We start from the raw sequence: 16245 nt of genomic DNA, 5'->3' as shown, positions 1-16245 counted from the left end.
TAGAAGGATAAGAATATAAATGGCATTTTACTAAATGAAAATTGCATGTGTCATATAACCGCAAAAGGAAGTACATGCCCATTACTTCCCAGCTCCTCCCCATCCTCTTTCGCAATATCCCTGTCCCCATACACCACCAACACTATCACCTCTCCCACCACCATCAATACCACCACCACCACCTCCATCCCCTCAGACACCACCGCCTCATGACCGTCTCCTGTGTATTAGAATTCATGTTCTCAAAGTCTTGTGTTTTATCGGCCGATGATTTTTGTTGGTAACTTTTCCCTCCCTTTGCAGGTGGCCATCAAAATAATCGACAAATCGCAGTTGGATTCCTCAAATTTACAAAAAGTCCACCGTGAAGTTAAAGTCCTCAAGTCTCTTGACCATCCTCACATTATTAAATTGTATCAGGTAAGTTTGGCTTTTAGACCCGTATTTAAATGTTAAGAAAGTTTCTCTCTCTCTCTCTCTCTCTCTCTCTCTCTCTCTCTCTCTCTCTCTCTCTCTCTCTCTCTCTCTCTCTCTCTCTCTCTCTCTTGTATTTTGTATGGACATTCACCTTCCAATAGATGAAAGAACATTAGTCATTGCAGTATTTGCTTTTGTTCCTTAGTCGGTTTTGTTCTTTGGGAACTTAATGCTTTATAGAAGAAAGACTGAAAATCCAAGGTAATCTTTCAAGATAGGGTTTCCACTGATATCGTAACAGCTCGTGAGCAATGTTTGTTGGGGATAGAAACCCTTGAATAGATATAGACGAGTTTTTGGTTATTTTTATGGAAATAAAATTAATCTACAATAGGAAGTAAAGGCAGCTTGATTATGTCGTTTCAATCGCGACAATTAAACTCATTAGATAGTCAGGGTTCGAACAATGTGCCTTTTTCCAATTTTCAAATTGAAATTCTACTTGTACCGTATGGTTCAGATGATTATTAAAATTATGGCTGGTTAGGTTTCTTCCTTGTAAGTGTTTGCTCTGTAATGATAATAATAATGATGATGGGAAAAGGTATGAAAGTAATATTTTCGATCAATAAAGGATATTGGTTATTTATTTAGGCCATAATTTAGAAAAGTTATCTAATATTATGTCCACGTTACTCATGAGTTGCAAATGAACAATTGAGAGGAAAATTGCAGGGATAGAATGAAGAAATCCAGCACCCCCATTATGATGTTCAGAAATAATTAAAGTGTGAGAACGTATTTTGCAGTAAGTTACGCATGAAAATGTGTGCAAACAAAACTTGTATATTTGTTGATATGCATTAGATTGATTTGCTTTGGGACATAGAAGCAATGGTCGTTGTTTAATATTGCAATATATGTTGTATTTAAGCCTGTTCCATTACTATTCATCTCATCTTATCAAAGCAGTCATTTTGTCGTTCATATTTTATGGATGTTAAGGTAATTCGTCACGTTATCCACCACAATAGTTAAATTTCTCTGACCTAAATTTGGTCAAACATATCATACTGACAATTAATTTTAAGGGAAAATCCAAATAGTTATTTACAGTTACCTTCAAGAGTTTGGGCAGCTTCACTCGATATATTGAACTGTAAAGATTACTAAGTGGAATGTTGTCTGTATGAGGATGCCATCCATTTTCAATTCAAGGAGTTTGTCCTCAAACGCCAATGTTGCTGTCCATTAGTTAACTTTAGGGTTCATAGTTTTCCTTTAGTTTCCCCTTACAGTTGAATGGCCTCTGAGTCCTTCTCGCAGGATTTTAAGACCAGAATTCCCTTCCTATATTCATCCTCATTCCTTGTATTGAACCATGAGAATATTATTTTCTTTCAACGATTCATATTTGTCATTATGTTCAATCTTTTAATGTTAAATCAATTTCGTTTACTGTTGATATGTAGTTGCATAGTTATCTCTGGATTTTATATTCAACTTATGCATAATGGGACAAGTGAACGTACATTACTTTTGTTAAGCTTGAGGATTGATTTTATTTAAGAAAGATTTGTCTTATTGGTGTGTGTAAGCGATGCTTTGGACCACAACACGTGAAAGGAGAAATTCGCCATTTCGTTTTATTATTTAAGTTTTCAAAGATTTCGGAAATTAAAGTAAGGCGATTATTGTATGGCAGGTAAATTTCCACACCTTGGATGGATGTGTGCAGTATATTTCCATTTACTTTTGCTCTCGCAAATTCGTATTAAGAGTTTTTGTACCGAATAGTATTATATTTTTTTCAACCTTAGAAAGGCTCTAATGTTTTTTATCGGTAAAAGTTGAGACCTCTTTTCATTACGTTTAAAATTCATTACGTTGGTGTACATTCATTAGGACAAAATTAACCACGCAATGTTGAAAACCCTTCGTAACAATTTGAAGACGGATTAGGAAAACGTATTGTCGTATTGCGTAATAAAATCAAAAGCACACAACCTTTCCGTAATGGAGTTTAACGTGATATGACTTGACGCCTCTTTCTTGTGCAATTTCCGCTGGAATTCTGTAGGCCTTTTACGTAAAGGTCTTTTTTCACGAAGTTCGGGGCTTTCCCATAGGCCTGCGTAATGCTGCTTCCGTATTTACTACTTTCATCACACGTCCAAAAAATCTATTTGAATAATAATTTTAGTTGATAAAGACCAGCGATCATAAGATTGTTTTTAAGCATAGATTATTGTAAGTTTATTTTTTGGGAGGATGATACCGTATGTTGTTATATAACAACTAACAAAATAATACCAAAATGTGAAATGTTATTTAATCTTGATTAACAAAAAGTATAAAAAAGGCTAGTGTTATATTACACTTTATATACTTATTGTTTTTGTTTATAGGATTTATTATTATTATTACTAGCTAAGCTACAACCAAAGTTGGAAAAGCAGTATGCTATAAGCCCAGAGGCTCCAACAGGGAAAATAGCCCAGTGAGGAAAGGAAAATAGAATATTTTAAGAAGAGTAACATTAAAATAAGTATCTCCTATATAAACTATAAAAACTCTTAACAAAGCGAAAGGAAGAGAAATAAGATAGGATAGTGAGTTCGAATGTACCCTCATGCAAGAGAACTCTAACCCAAGACAGTGGAAGACCATGATACAGAGGCTATGATACTACCCAAGACTAGGGAACAATGGTTTGATTTTGGAGTGTCTTTCTCCTAGAAAAGCTGCTTGCCATAGCTAAAAAGCCTCTTCTACCCTTACCAAGAGAGAATTGGTCCCTGAACAATTATTGCAGTAACCCCTCAAGTGAAGAAGAATTGTTTGTTATGTCCAAGATGTTTTCCATTCCATAATGGATTAACGGGAGAAAGCAGAAAACCCTTTATAATCTCTCATTTATTGCATGGTTGAATAGTATAAATTTACCAGTAGCAAAAACAGCAATTGTCCTTTTCTGGAATGCAATAGTTGTGAACCCTGGCCCAGATTCGTTTGAAAAAGCATAAAAATTTCCCAGGGTTAATAACACCGCATTCATTACTGGATTGGTCATCTAATATTGAAGAGAACGTTTTAAACTGCTTGAAAAGTAATGCTTATCATGACATATAAGCCAATTCAGACAGGTGTTACCACATCCAAAAGTTGATTCTTAAAACTTCAGGAATTATTGAAGTCGCCAACTTCCAGGTGATCAGTACTTAAAATGAAGCAAGTTTGAAAGCCCTTTCGGTCGGTACATCACTAAGCCTTTTGATTGTCGGTGCCGTGGTGATATTCTCGTATAAAAATAGAAGAAATAAAAAGATTCATAGCCACTTTGGAAAAATAATAAATCGATAATATATATATATATATATATATATATATATATATATATATATATATATATATATATATATATATGTGTGTGTGTGTATATATATACACATATATACATATATTGGTGTATGGATTCCTTGGCCTTGACAGAGGTTGCAATTTTTGAACGTTTAAGCAATATTGAAATATGTGGACTAAGGTTATTTATTATCAATGTAATATGTACTTTATAGTCCTAGAATATTTAGATTTCACCTGACAGTCATTACTGAAAATATACCGTTATTAATTATCAAGGTTTAATATCTATCTGTGTGAGTGGAGAGGTTGGAAGAAGAGAGATCGTTTGACCCAGAAGGACAGCCCTGTATTGTTACAGCACCTCTCATCCTTCTCTGGGGCCCTAGTCGTTATCCGATCCTCTTGCAATAACTTGAACTTGGGCATTCTTCTCTGCGGCGAAAGAATAACCACTGTGACGATTATGTTTCCAGCTAAATGAATCAGGAACAACAGCCGAGGGAAAAGCAAAACGGAATATTAACGGCAAAGTGATGCTTGGAAAAGTGCATGGGATCATGCAACTCTTGTATTGTGTTTATTCTCTCTCTCTCTCTCTCTCTCTCTCTCTCTCTCTCTCTCTCTCTCTCTCTCTCTCTCTCTCTCTCTCTCTCTCTCTCTCCAGGTTCCATTTACTAATGATGTAAAGCTGGATGGGTGAAGGCCATTCTAGATGTCGACTAGGAGAGGTTGTGTGAACCATTTGTTGTTTTTTCTCATGAATGAGCTTCTCTCAAGTTTAAGGGTTGGGGATATAATTACAGTGTTATCTATATAAACTTAGCAGCTGTGTAATGTGGATTATTGGAAATGTATGGTGCGAATGTAAATGTAGTGTATTAAGAATGTGTGATGCAGAAAGCGAGGAGTTAATGTAAAGCTGGTTTTGAGTAATAGTAAATGGTGCGAATCAACAAAGGGATGTTTCATAAGAGTTTGTGAGGTAAGTAAGGCATACGAGTATTGTAGTTGGGAAACCTAAGAGTTCAGTGAGCTAAAAGTTGTATCGTATTAAAGGATTGTTAGTGCAGTGATTCCATGGAAGTGAAATGGGTTTGAATAAAGAACTGTCGGTGTTTTTAGGTCAAAGAGAGAGAGAGAGAGAGAGAGAGAGAGAGAGAGAGAGAGAGAGAGAGAGAGAGAGAGAGATTTGAATGAGGGAGAACTATGACTATGGTAGAAAAGTGGGGCAAAGTGAAAGCCGTTGTTATGATGTAGGTTGTTATTTAGAGGAGAAAATCTTACACAATTAATGAGTCATAGGGGGAAAAAAGATAAAAAAACCTACAGAGTGCATTTATCAATGAATGGGAAAGATGGCAGAACGGAGAGGTCTTCATGTGTGAGAGTATTTGTAATGGAAGATTAAAAGGCGCAAGAAGATTCTTCTGATGCTGTTTTATAGGTTTATCAAGTGGCTGCAAGACTATGATATATCTTTTGCATAAAGTTCTCTCCTAAATTTAATTATTGTATGATACTATTTGATACTATCTTTTTGCATAGAGTTCTCTCCTCAATTTAGCAATTATATGATACTATTTTTTTTCATTTGCATAGAGTTTTTTCCATTAGGCAATTATATTGACTTTTCAGAGATCTTTCATAAATTTAACAATATGATACTATTTTTTTGCACAGAGTTCTCTACTCAATTTGACAATTATATATTCAATTTTTGCAGACCCCCTAATCAGTTTAGCAATTATGTGATACTATTTTTTTTTAATTTATTTATTTATTTTTTTGCACAGAGTTCTCTCCTTGATTTAACTATTTTATGTTGAATGATACGCTAGGTCATTTATCTCGCGAGGTATTATAGCGAAAACATTCTAAATAAGAATTATTTATTTATAAATATAAAAAATAACATTTAGTTGTAATGACTGGAAATCATATATAGTTAATTTTTATATACATAGAAATGATAAATGAAAATGTTCACCACTAGTCACACAGTAGTTAGTTAATTTATACGGTGTATTAAGCAACTGCCTCAATTCACATTCATTTAGTTCTTAATACTATTAAGACTCTGACTAGGGGTAATATTTATTTTCATGGAAATAAAAGGTTATTGGTGGTGAGTTTACGTTTTGATTTAAAGTAATTACTTAAAAGAATCCAGTTTTAGTTAAATGTGTTTGTCGTAACTTCTTATTTCCCTTTAAAACTTTTAAAACCGAATCAAGGCCAATTTACGTACACGTTTACAGATTTTGATTTTTTATGATTTTGCGTGAAATTAATCTATAAGTGTGAATTAGCAATAAAATGTTGCGAAATTATTATTTGTCTTCACGGAAAGCTAATCTTAATTAGAGTATTAAGCAAGACTTCAAATGTGTTACAATTTATCCATAACAGTTTAATTAATTAGATTTTAAACCTAAAAATAGGTCAAGACGGGAAAACAATTTTTTCGTGTTCAACCTTTTATCTTTTTCGATCAGTTACTTCATATTTGTAGTTTGAAAATTTTCTTTCTTGTCTGAAAACTTTTTCTTCCTCGTTTTGTTATTATTGTTATTATTATTCACGTAATATTAATAATGAAAATGTTAATCCTCACGTGTTACCTATCTTTACATATCTAGTATTGATCTTAAGTATAATATGTATATATATATATATATATATATATATATATATATATATATATTGTATTAATACACATATATTGATCTTAACATTTTATATAAACTGTATATATAAGTACATATATATACTGTATATTTACATGTATATATGTATATATATTTGCATATACAATATATATATATATATATATATATATATATATATATATATATATATATATATATACTGTATATATATATATATATATATATATATATATATATATATATATATATATGTATATATATATACACATATATATGTATGTATTTATATATTGTATATGAGTGTATGCATATATATGTATATATACAGTATATATATATATATATATATATATATATATATATATATATATATATATATATATATATATATATGTATGTATATATATATTTATATATATGTATGTATTGTATATGAATGTATATGTATGTATGCATATATATGTATATATACAGTATATATATATATATATATATATATATATATATATATATATATATATATATTATATATATACATATATATATATATATATATATATATATATATATATATATATATATATATATATATATATACATTCTTTATATATATACATTTTATATATGTATATATATATATATATATATATATATATATATATACATATATATACACAATTCCGTCATTAATGTTATGAGAAACAATTTCTTTCCGTCAAACAAAACCCCCTCTTGCGTGATAGCATCTTCCCCTTCTCTACTCCTCGTCTAATTACTTTCTGATTCTGATGCTTTATGATCGGCTCATAAAAAAAGAGGAAGAGAAGAAAAAGAAAGTACCCTAGAAATAGCATTAAACGGAACGGCTGGTCACGCACGACTGCAATTTCCCTCGAAATATTAATCTCAGTGGTAACAAACTTAAAGATCTGGAAAGGCTTAAGCAAGATTAATAGCACAGAAGCATGTTTGGACTTATTAAGTTGAGGAGGACCTTGCAAAACCTTGGTTGTGTACAATAACGTCATTTTCATATCACTCAAGTGCATTTAATAAATTCTTAATTTATCCTACTTTATGTAACCATGTAACTTAAATACAGTTATAAAAATATAGAATATCATGCTGTTCCAACCAGGTAGCTGCTTGGCTATTAATAATAATAATAATAATAATAATAATAATAATAATAATAATAATAATAATAATAATAATAATAATAATAATTAGTAAGGATAATAATAATAATAATCATAATAATAATAATAATAATAATAATAATAATAATCATCTTAAGAAAAATAGTGATAATTATAGCATCGCTCATATATGATGCTATTCATGCAATACGATCTCTCTCTCTCTCTCTCTCTCTCTCTCTCTCTCTCTCTCTCTCTCTCTCTCTCTCTCTCTCTCACATGCATGTGCATGTAAGTCGATGATTTTAATAGCTTAATAGGAATAACATTTGTTTTTAAACATTCATCAGATACTTCTTGGAGTTAATATGTATGATTGCAATATGTATGCTTTTTGAATTATTGATACAAATTGCTTATGCAAAATCCTCTTTATTGTATTTTCTTTTTATTCCAGGTTATGGAATCTAAAAACATGATTTACTTGGTGTCCGAATATGCAAGTAACGGGGAAATGTTCGGTAAGTGTTGTATAGATTTAGTGAAATTTGAAGTTGGTGTTTCTGTACTGACGTAGTTCTGATTTGCATACCCTTTGTAGTACGAGTGAGAACTCCCTTATTATTATTATTATTATTATTATTATTATTATTATTATTATTATTATTATTATTATTATTATTATTATTGCTTTTGATGTTGTTATTATTATTGTTATTATTATTATTATTATTATTATTATTATTATTATTATTATTATTATTATTGTTGTTGTTGTTGATGTTGTTGTTGATATTATTATTATTATTATTGATATTACTTGTTAGGCTATACGCCCATTTGGAAAACCAGGATGCTATAAGCCCAGGGGTTCCAACAAGGAAAATAGCCCTTTGAGGAAAGGAAACTTGAGGAAAAATCAAATATTTTAAGAAGAGTAACATGGAAATAAATATCTCCTATATAAACTATAAAAACTTTAACAAAACAAGAGGAAGAGAAATAAGATAGAGTGATGTACCCGAGTGTACCCTCAAGCAAGAGAACAATCAAAACACCCGGGAAAGTTTAAGGATATTCTGGATTTCAATTACCTTAGAATTAAACTTTTGATTCTATTATCTACGTCGAGTTAAATTCAATCTTCTAGCTTTGTATAATTTTAGTATAGTTTCATTAATCAAGTTTTTGGAAGGAACCAAAAACTATATAGCTAAACTCCTTATGTACGAAAGAAGTGGAAAATATTAGTAGTTTAGTTCATTAGTCGCCATTCACCTACTAATAATTTCAGAACTGAAATCCTTGAGACCGTACCAAGGTTTTCATTTTTGTACAACGATGTTCAAATCTAATTTTGTAGAAATTCCTTTCCTTCAGCGACAATTGTTGTCTTACACAATAAAAAGAAGGAAGACGTAGGGCCCAACCTTGAACACAAAGCTTTTTGGATAAAATTTGTGTGAGAGAGAGAGAGAGAGAGAGAGAGAGAGAGAGAGAGAGAGAGAGAGAGAGAGAGAGAGAGAGAGCTTATTTACGATTGTCATCTTTTATTTTTGAATGTTGATTTGAAGTATGAGGTACAAACAACTTTCAGCCTTAGTTAGGAGGAAACATTAAATATATTACTCCATACAAATTTTGAAAACTTGAATGAACATGTGAGATTTATCTGTATATTATATTCATAATACAAATATGACGTTTGAAAGGTAAAACCATCCGATTTCCAGCTATTTTTTATTGATGGATTTGCGAGCACATACCCTTCTCTAATTAGTCACAAATGGCTTGTGGCAAGTTGGGAATCGAACAGTGGTCATTTTTAATGCAGGCAACGTACCCTAATCCTTAGTTTAGTTAAATAAGACTATGCTCTCACTGCCAGCTTCATTCATGCTTTGGCTGCTGAATCGTGATTGCAGTCACTGCTGAAAACTTTCACAACATAAGCCATCTTTTAGACAAACACACAAGCTCATCTATTAGTGCACCATAACTCCTAAACTGCATCGTTCACCTCTAGCTAATATGCTTACACTAAATTTCGTCAGCACTTTCTATGTCTTTTTCTCGCCATTTTCCGTTTTCACTAACATATAGCCCCCCATTCTCTCCATATGACTAAACCATCTGAAAAAAAATCGGACCCATCCTTGCACTTACGACAACGTTATGCCACCTTTACGTACAGACACATTTTCACCCTATCATATATTTCGTAACAATCAGTTAATCTCAACAGGTTGAACATTTTCCCTTTCACTCTGAACCTCCTCTATTCACTTCAACTAGATTCTTTGAGCTCCATTGTACGCAATACACGTACAGTAATTACCAGTTTGTTTCAATTTCCTTTATCAGTTACGTATATGAAAATTTTACAAAGCATGTAAAATTATTTATCAATGGAAATTAAAAATATTCAGCTATACGATAGTAAATGTTGCAAAGTCCTATTTTGTATATTTTTGTGTAAAGATGAGCTAAGTAAAATTTAAAACAAGAATGCTTTTGGCATGAATACCAAATAATTTGATGAAGCTTGGCACTCAAAGGTTCAAAAGAAAGCAGATACCGTCACACATTGTGCAAACATTTAAAGTCATTTCTGTGGCTTTCCATATCACTCCATCCATGACTATATTAAATAGCCATGGATACAAAACACACCCTTATCTCAGACGCACTTTTAGTCAAACTTGTTACAACATTCAAATCCCTCAAATTCCTTGATAAAAATGATCAAAAGAAAACGATTTTCCTTAGAGCAAATACTATTCAGTATTCCAATCAAACGGTATATTGTTTTGCTATTGTTTTTACAATTCCAAAAGAGGATAATCAGATCTGCAGACAATGCCTGAAGAGCGCGCTTGGCCTTTCAACTGATACATGTAGTCGGGGAACCTCTTGTTGTTAGGAAACTTCGTAGCACAAGGTGCAGAAGCGGTTTTTTCCAGTCATGGTAAAAAATTCTCGTCTCATTTTCTTTCCAAACTTTAAAACAAGTTTTAATGTTTGTGATGTCTAATGGATTTTATCGGAAAATATTTCAAGAAAAAGAATATAGGTATGTCGTTTCAGTTCTGAAATTTAACACGTCTTGTCTCCAGAAATGGAGTTGGTGTGGGGACTACATAAGATTTATCTATATTGCTGACATAGACACCTACAGTATAAATTGTATATTTTGATGCTACAGGAAATGAAATGGACTGTGAAATATTTAATGAATAGAATATAAGAAGATTTAGAATATGCAGAAGTTTTTGATAAGGTTCTGGTGAAGTCCTTTATCTTTATGGTAGAATTCTATGATGCAAGTTGTAGTCCTTTGGTGATTTATAGGTTCTAGTATCTTTAATATGTAATGATGTATTCAATTTTAGAACTAGATGGGGCGTATGTTCATCTTCACTCTGTGTGGCTAATTCGTTCTGATAGTTAACAGTGCTGTATTTTTGCCCCCAAAGAAAGCTCATTGTACCGAACGTGTCATTGCTGGGATAAAACAGATCAGACATCAGAAAGGTGATGTAGGTCGCGTGCTGTAAAAACGGATTATAAGCACAGAAATGTATTCAGTAATCATCTCTATTTAAGATAAAGCCTAGGAGTGACTTATTACATTGGGCAACTCTTTACCTCACGGGAGAGCACCTATGAGTATGTGGGCCTGAAGAAGCGGCACTATGTAGTTAAGTCGTTTTATCGAGCAACAAATTAGTTAATGGTAAATTATTAGTTAAAATCTGTCAGTTGCAAGGAAGGTGAAGCCTCGCCAACGGGAGCAGTTTTCTGTATGCAGACATATAAATGAGGCATTTAAATCTAGAGACCATAAGTATCTGAATAGTCTGCCAAGATTATGTTATGCTCTTTCCATGAAACGTTCCTACTGATACCTACATAAAATGGAGTGACAAGTAGGATGGTCAGAATTGACTAATTCTCAGATGATATTGAGCCAGACCTTAGTTTCACAAAAGCCTTAGACAGTCGTGATTGATAATACGTGAAAAAATGAGACATCTACGATTGAATGGGTGGAATTTTGGAAACAGGGATTGTATAATTTTGGAAAGTCAAGATTTGTGATGTAAAGTAACTCAACGTATTTAGAAAACAAATTAAAACTGCTATTGTCTTTAAAATTATGGTTAGAGCAGTTAATAACAACAACAACAACAACAACAACAACATTAATAATAATAATAATAATAATAATAATAATAATAATAATAATAATAATAATAATAATAATAATAATAATATATGAAAAGTAATAGAAAACATAGAATATGTAAAACTCATTAACAACGTTAAAAAAGATCATCCAATTATAAACTAAGTAAAGAGGCTTATGTCAACTCGTTCTACAAAAAAGCATTTGGTGCATACTTGAGGAAAAGGCAAAGACAGGATTTGGGGCAACTGGGAATTATCAAGGATAGGGATGGAAATATATTTCATGGGATTATGATATCAAGAGGGTATGGAAAGAATATTGTGAACAACTATTGAATATTGAAAACGAGAAAGGGAAGCTGGGAGAAGTACAAGGGGTGATGGGACCAGTGATGGAGATACGGAATACAGAAGTCAGGCGGGCATTGAGTAAATTGAAGAATGGTAAAGCACCAGGCCCATCAGAGTTTCAATTTGAATACCTGCTACAGAGGTGAAATAATGGATGCTGGATTTATTGAGAGCAATATGGGAAGAGGAAAATAATGCCTAAAGACTGGGACGAGAGTCTAATGGTATTTATATTTAAGTAGAAAGGTTATATGATAGATTATAGTAACTACAGGGGAATTAACTAACAGAGTATGGTTTGAAAGTTTTAGAGAAGGTATTAGATGAGAGATTGTAAAGATTGGAAAACAGCAATTGGATTCATGAAGGGAGAGGGACTGTGGATGCCATCTTTATAGTAAGGCAGTTACAGGAAAAAATACTCTGCTTTTGTAGATTTAGAGGAGGCTTAGAATAGAATACCAAGGGAAGTGATGGATTGCTGTTTAAGGAAAAGGAAAGTCCCGGAGAAGTTTGCTAGAATGGTTTGATAAATAAAAGAACAAGGACAAAAGTAATAACAGCTGTTGGAGAAATAGAAACCTTTGAAGTTGCTGTTGGATTACATCAGTGGGCAGCATTAATCCCCCCCCCCTCTCCCTTTATTTGTGTTGGTCTTGGATGTGTTAAGTAAAGAAATCAGAAATGAAGAGTTGTGGGAGTTGCTACATGCAGGTGAATTGGTGATTACTTTTGAAAATTAGGAAGAATTACAAAGAACGGTAGTAGAGTGGCAAGTGACTTTGGGAAACGGTGGCTTGAGGGTAAATGCTGATAAGACTGAAGCTATGGTGAGCAGTAAGGAAGGTAGGGACGGGATAATCATGCATGAAAGTAGAGGAGTAGTTATAAAACAGGTAGAACAATTTAGATACTTGGGATCTAATATAAATCAGAAGGGAGGATGTGAGGCTGAATTTGAGCTTAGGGTAAAACCAGCATGGGGAAAGTGGAGGAAGGTAGCAGGAGTGGTATGTGATAAGAAAATGCCAATCAAGGCAAAAGTCATGATCTATAGCACAGTAATAAGGCCAGTGTAAATATATGGATCAGAAACTTGGCTCTAAGACGAAAAGAGGAAGCAAAGTTTGACAGAAGAGGGACGAGATTGGCAAGGTTGATTATGAGAATATCATTTGGTGAAAAATTGGAAAATTATAAAATAAGAAGAGTGGTAGGTGGACATGTGTTGGGGATGGATGCTGGGAAGGGAGTGAGGAGGGCTTGAGAGGAACCTGGTAGTGGGAGACGGTCAAGAGAGAGGCAGAGAATTAGATGGCGAGATACGGTTTAGGATGATATAGAGAGAAGAGGTTTGGTGGAAGAGGATGCCTTTAATAGAAGGCATTGGAAGGGGCGCATCAGGCAACTGACCCCTTAAAGATTTAAAGACCACTCATGAATGGCAGAGACAAGGGGCAGTGACATTGCCCTAGAAAGCAGGACAATGCCCTAGAAACTGACCATATATATATATATATATATATATATATATATATATATATATATATATATATATATATATATATATATATATATGATCAGCGCCCAAGCCCCCTCTCTACTGCTAGAGAGTTATGGGATCCTTTAACTGTTTAGACAGTACTACATTGGATCCCTCTCTCTGGTTACGGTTCACTTTCCCTTTGCCTACACATATACCGATTAGTCTGTCCTATTCTTTATAGATTCTCCTCTGTCCTCATATATCTGACAACACTGAGATTACCAAACAATTCTTTTTCACCCAAGGGGTTAAATACTGCACTGTAGTTGTTCAGTGGGTACTTTCCTCTTAGTAAGGGTAGAAGACACTCTAGCTATGTATGGTAACCAGTTCTTCTAGAAGAAGAACACTCCAAAATCAAACCGTTGTTCTCTAGTCTATACCATAGTCTCTGTACCATTGTCTTCCACTGTCTTGGGGTAGAATTCTCTTGTTTGAGGGTACACTCCGGCACACTTTTCTATCTTGTTTCACTTCCACTTGTTTTGTTAAGCTTTTATAGTTATATAGAAAATATTTGTTTTAATGTTGTTACTGTTCTTAAAATATTTTATTTTTCCTTGTTTCCTTTCGTCTCTGGGCTATTTTCCCTGGTGGGGCTTTTTCAACTAGGGTTGTAGCTTAGCAAATATAATGATAATAATAAAAATAATAATAATATTAATAATAATAGGATCAGGGAGGGCCAGGCAATGGCTCCTGATGACTCAGCTGGTAGACTTATATGGTCCCCCAAGTCTCTGGGCTATTTTCCCTGGTGGGGCTTTTTCAACTAGGGTTGTAGCTTAGCAAATATAATAATAATAATAAAAATAATAATAATATTAATAATAATAGGATCAGGGAGGGCCAGGCAATGGCTCCTGATGACTCAGCTGGTAGACCTATATGCTCCCCCAAGCCCCCTGTCCTTAGCTCAAAAGGATGGTGAGGTTGCAGATACTAAATGAACTAACGAGTTTGAGAGGGACTTGAACCCCAGTCTGGGGGATCACCAGTCAGGGACGTTACCAAATAGGCCACCACAACCCTTTGGATGTTGAGAAATCATTGTCCTTGACCCGCATGCAATCATACTTTGAGTTTTGTTTGAGTTCAACCTCATGTCCCATAATTTGCATCATTTACTAATATGAACTACATCTCTATTAAGGGCTTCAGCAACTATAGGTTCTATATTTAAGAAACTAAATTGGTGCAAAGATTAACATCACCTGCATAAACAACAAGATTGATTTTGAGGCCAAATAACATATCATGAAAAGTAATGGGCCAAGAAAACTACCCCGAGGAACGCCAGTTATTTTTTCATTATCAACGCATTTTTTCGATTACTATCAAAGTGTATTTGTTTGATTGGAGATATTCTAATGTGGAAAGTATAATGCTATTTTAAAAAGAAAAAAAATGCAAATGGCAACTTAAGCAAGATGATTTGAAAATGAATAAAGTGATGAAGTGTGCTGTTTGTAAAATAAAGAAAGAACCCGAGGCTATTTGGGACAGACACATAGGCTACGGCACAGACGAGCGTTTGAAAACAGAGATTACATGGTCACCATTTAAAGTTGTGCAACTACAGTTGGCTGACTTTCATAAATAGAGCGACATATTTTACTAGCTGTATTTTGGCAAAGTTTAATGGATGAAGGACACATTATAAACCTACTGACGTCTTTTCCTAATTTATTTCTATCTTAATTCCATCGTCTGATAAGAATACAAAAAGATTATTAACGATAGCATTCTTTTGCCCTTATTTTTATCAACAGCAATGGTCGAATAGGATACGTGCTCTGAAATTCAGTCAATTTTTATTTTATTTAAAGTTTCCCTCAGTCAATAATGATATTGCTTAGGCAAGTTTGCACGAGAGAGAGAGAGAGAGAGAGAGAGAGAGAGAGAGAGAGAGAGAGAGAGAGAGAGAGAGAGAGAGAGAGAGAGAGAATTTCCCAACTAAACGAAGCTAAGAATAGAGGACGATAACTTGCGTCACGGCAGTTTGTACCGTGAATTCATAGATCCGTATATTTATAGATTTGCTCTGCAAAACTGTTAGCAGATGGCTGAAAGGGATTTACGCAAACGAGAAATTTAGGGAGACCGTTTCTTGGCGGAGACGACTTTTCATAGTAAACAAACCAATTTCTCTCTCTCTCTCTCTCTCTCTCTCTCTCTCTCTCTCTCTCTCTCGAATTATTACAGCTTTTTGATACATCTGTTATACCTGTACGTAATCTACATAGCACAGGACAGAGGGAAATAAAAGACCAACAGCAGATAGATTATTGTAAAACATTCAGTTGTGGAGATTTCCGATATAAACTGAAGGGTTGTTGGTTGGCATGGGCCATAATTTTATGAACGCTTTTATATCTCCTTTTAATTCCATTCTTGTTCATTATAATCCAGTTATTTTTGCCTCTTGGTTCCTGCTTTGATTGAAAGGAATGTTACAAGACACCTTATCAAGTGGTTACATCATCTCCTTTTTATTTAGTACTACTTGACAGGAGATTATGATTGATGGACTGCAAAATATTCCTTGATATTACTGAGTAAAGGTAGA

The 16245-nt window shown here is 33.4% G+C and overlaps 1 protein-coding gene across 1 annotated transcript in view; it reads left to right on the top strand.

Moving 5' to 3' along the window:
• LOC137619496 (serine/threonine-protein kinase SIK2-like) overlaps positions 1–16245 on the top strand; it is a 134046-nt gene that overhangs the window by 51769 nt on the left and 66032 nt on the right. Inside the window, 2 exon segments of the mRNA XM_068349575.1 lie at positions 304–420; positions 8046–8109. Of these exon segments, the coding sequence (XP_068205676.1) occupies positions 304–420; positions 8046–8109 (181 nt within the window).

The sequence above is a fragment of the Palaemon carinicauda genome, chromosome 26 (genome assembly GCF_036898095.1).
Source record: "Palaemon carinicauda isolate YSFRI2023 chromosome 26, ASM3689809v2, whole genome shotgun sequence".
In the NCBI taxonomy this organism is placed as follows: Eukaryota; Metazoa; Arthropoda; class Malacostraca; order Decapoda; family Palaemonidae; genus Palaemon; species Palaemon carinicauda.
The sequence above is the reverse complement of the archived record's forward strand: the minus strand, read 5'-3'. Positions and strand labels throughout refer to the sequence as shown.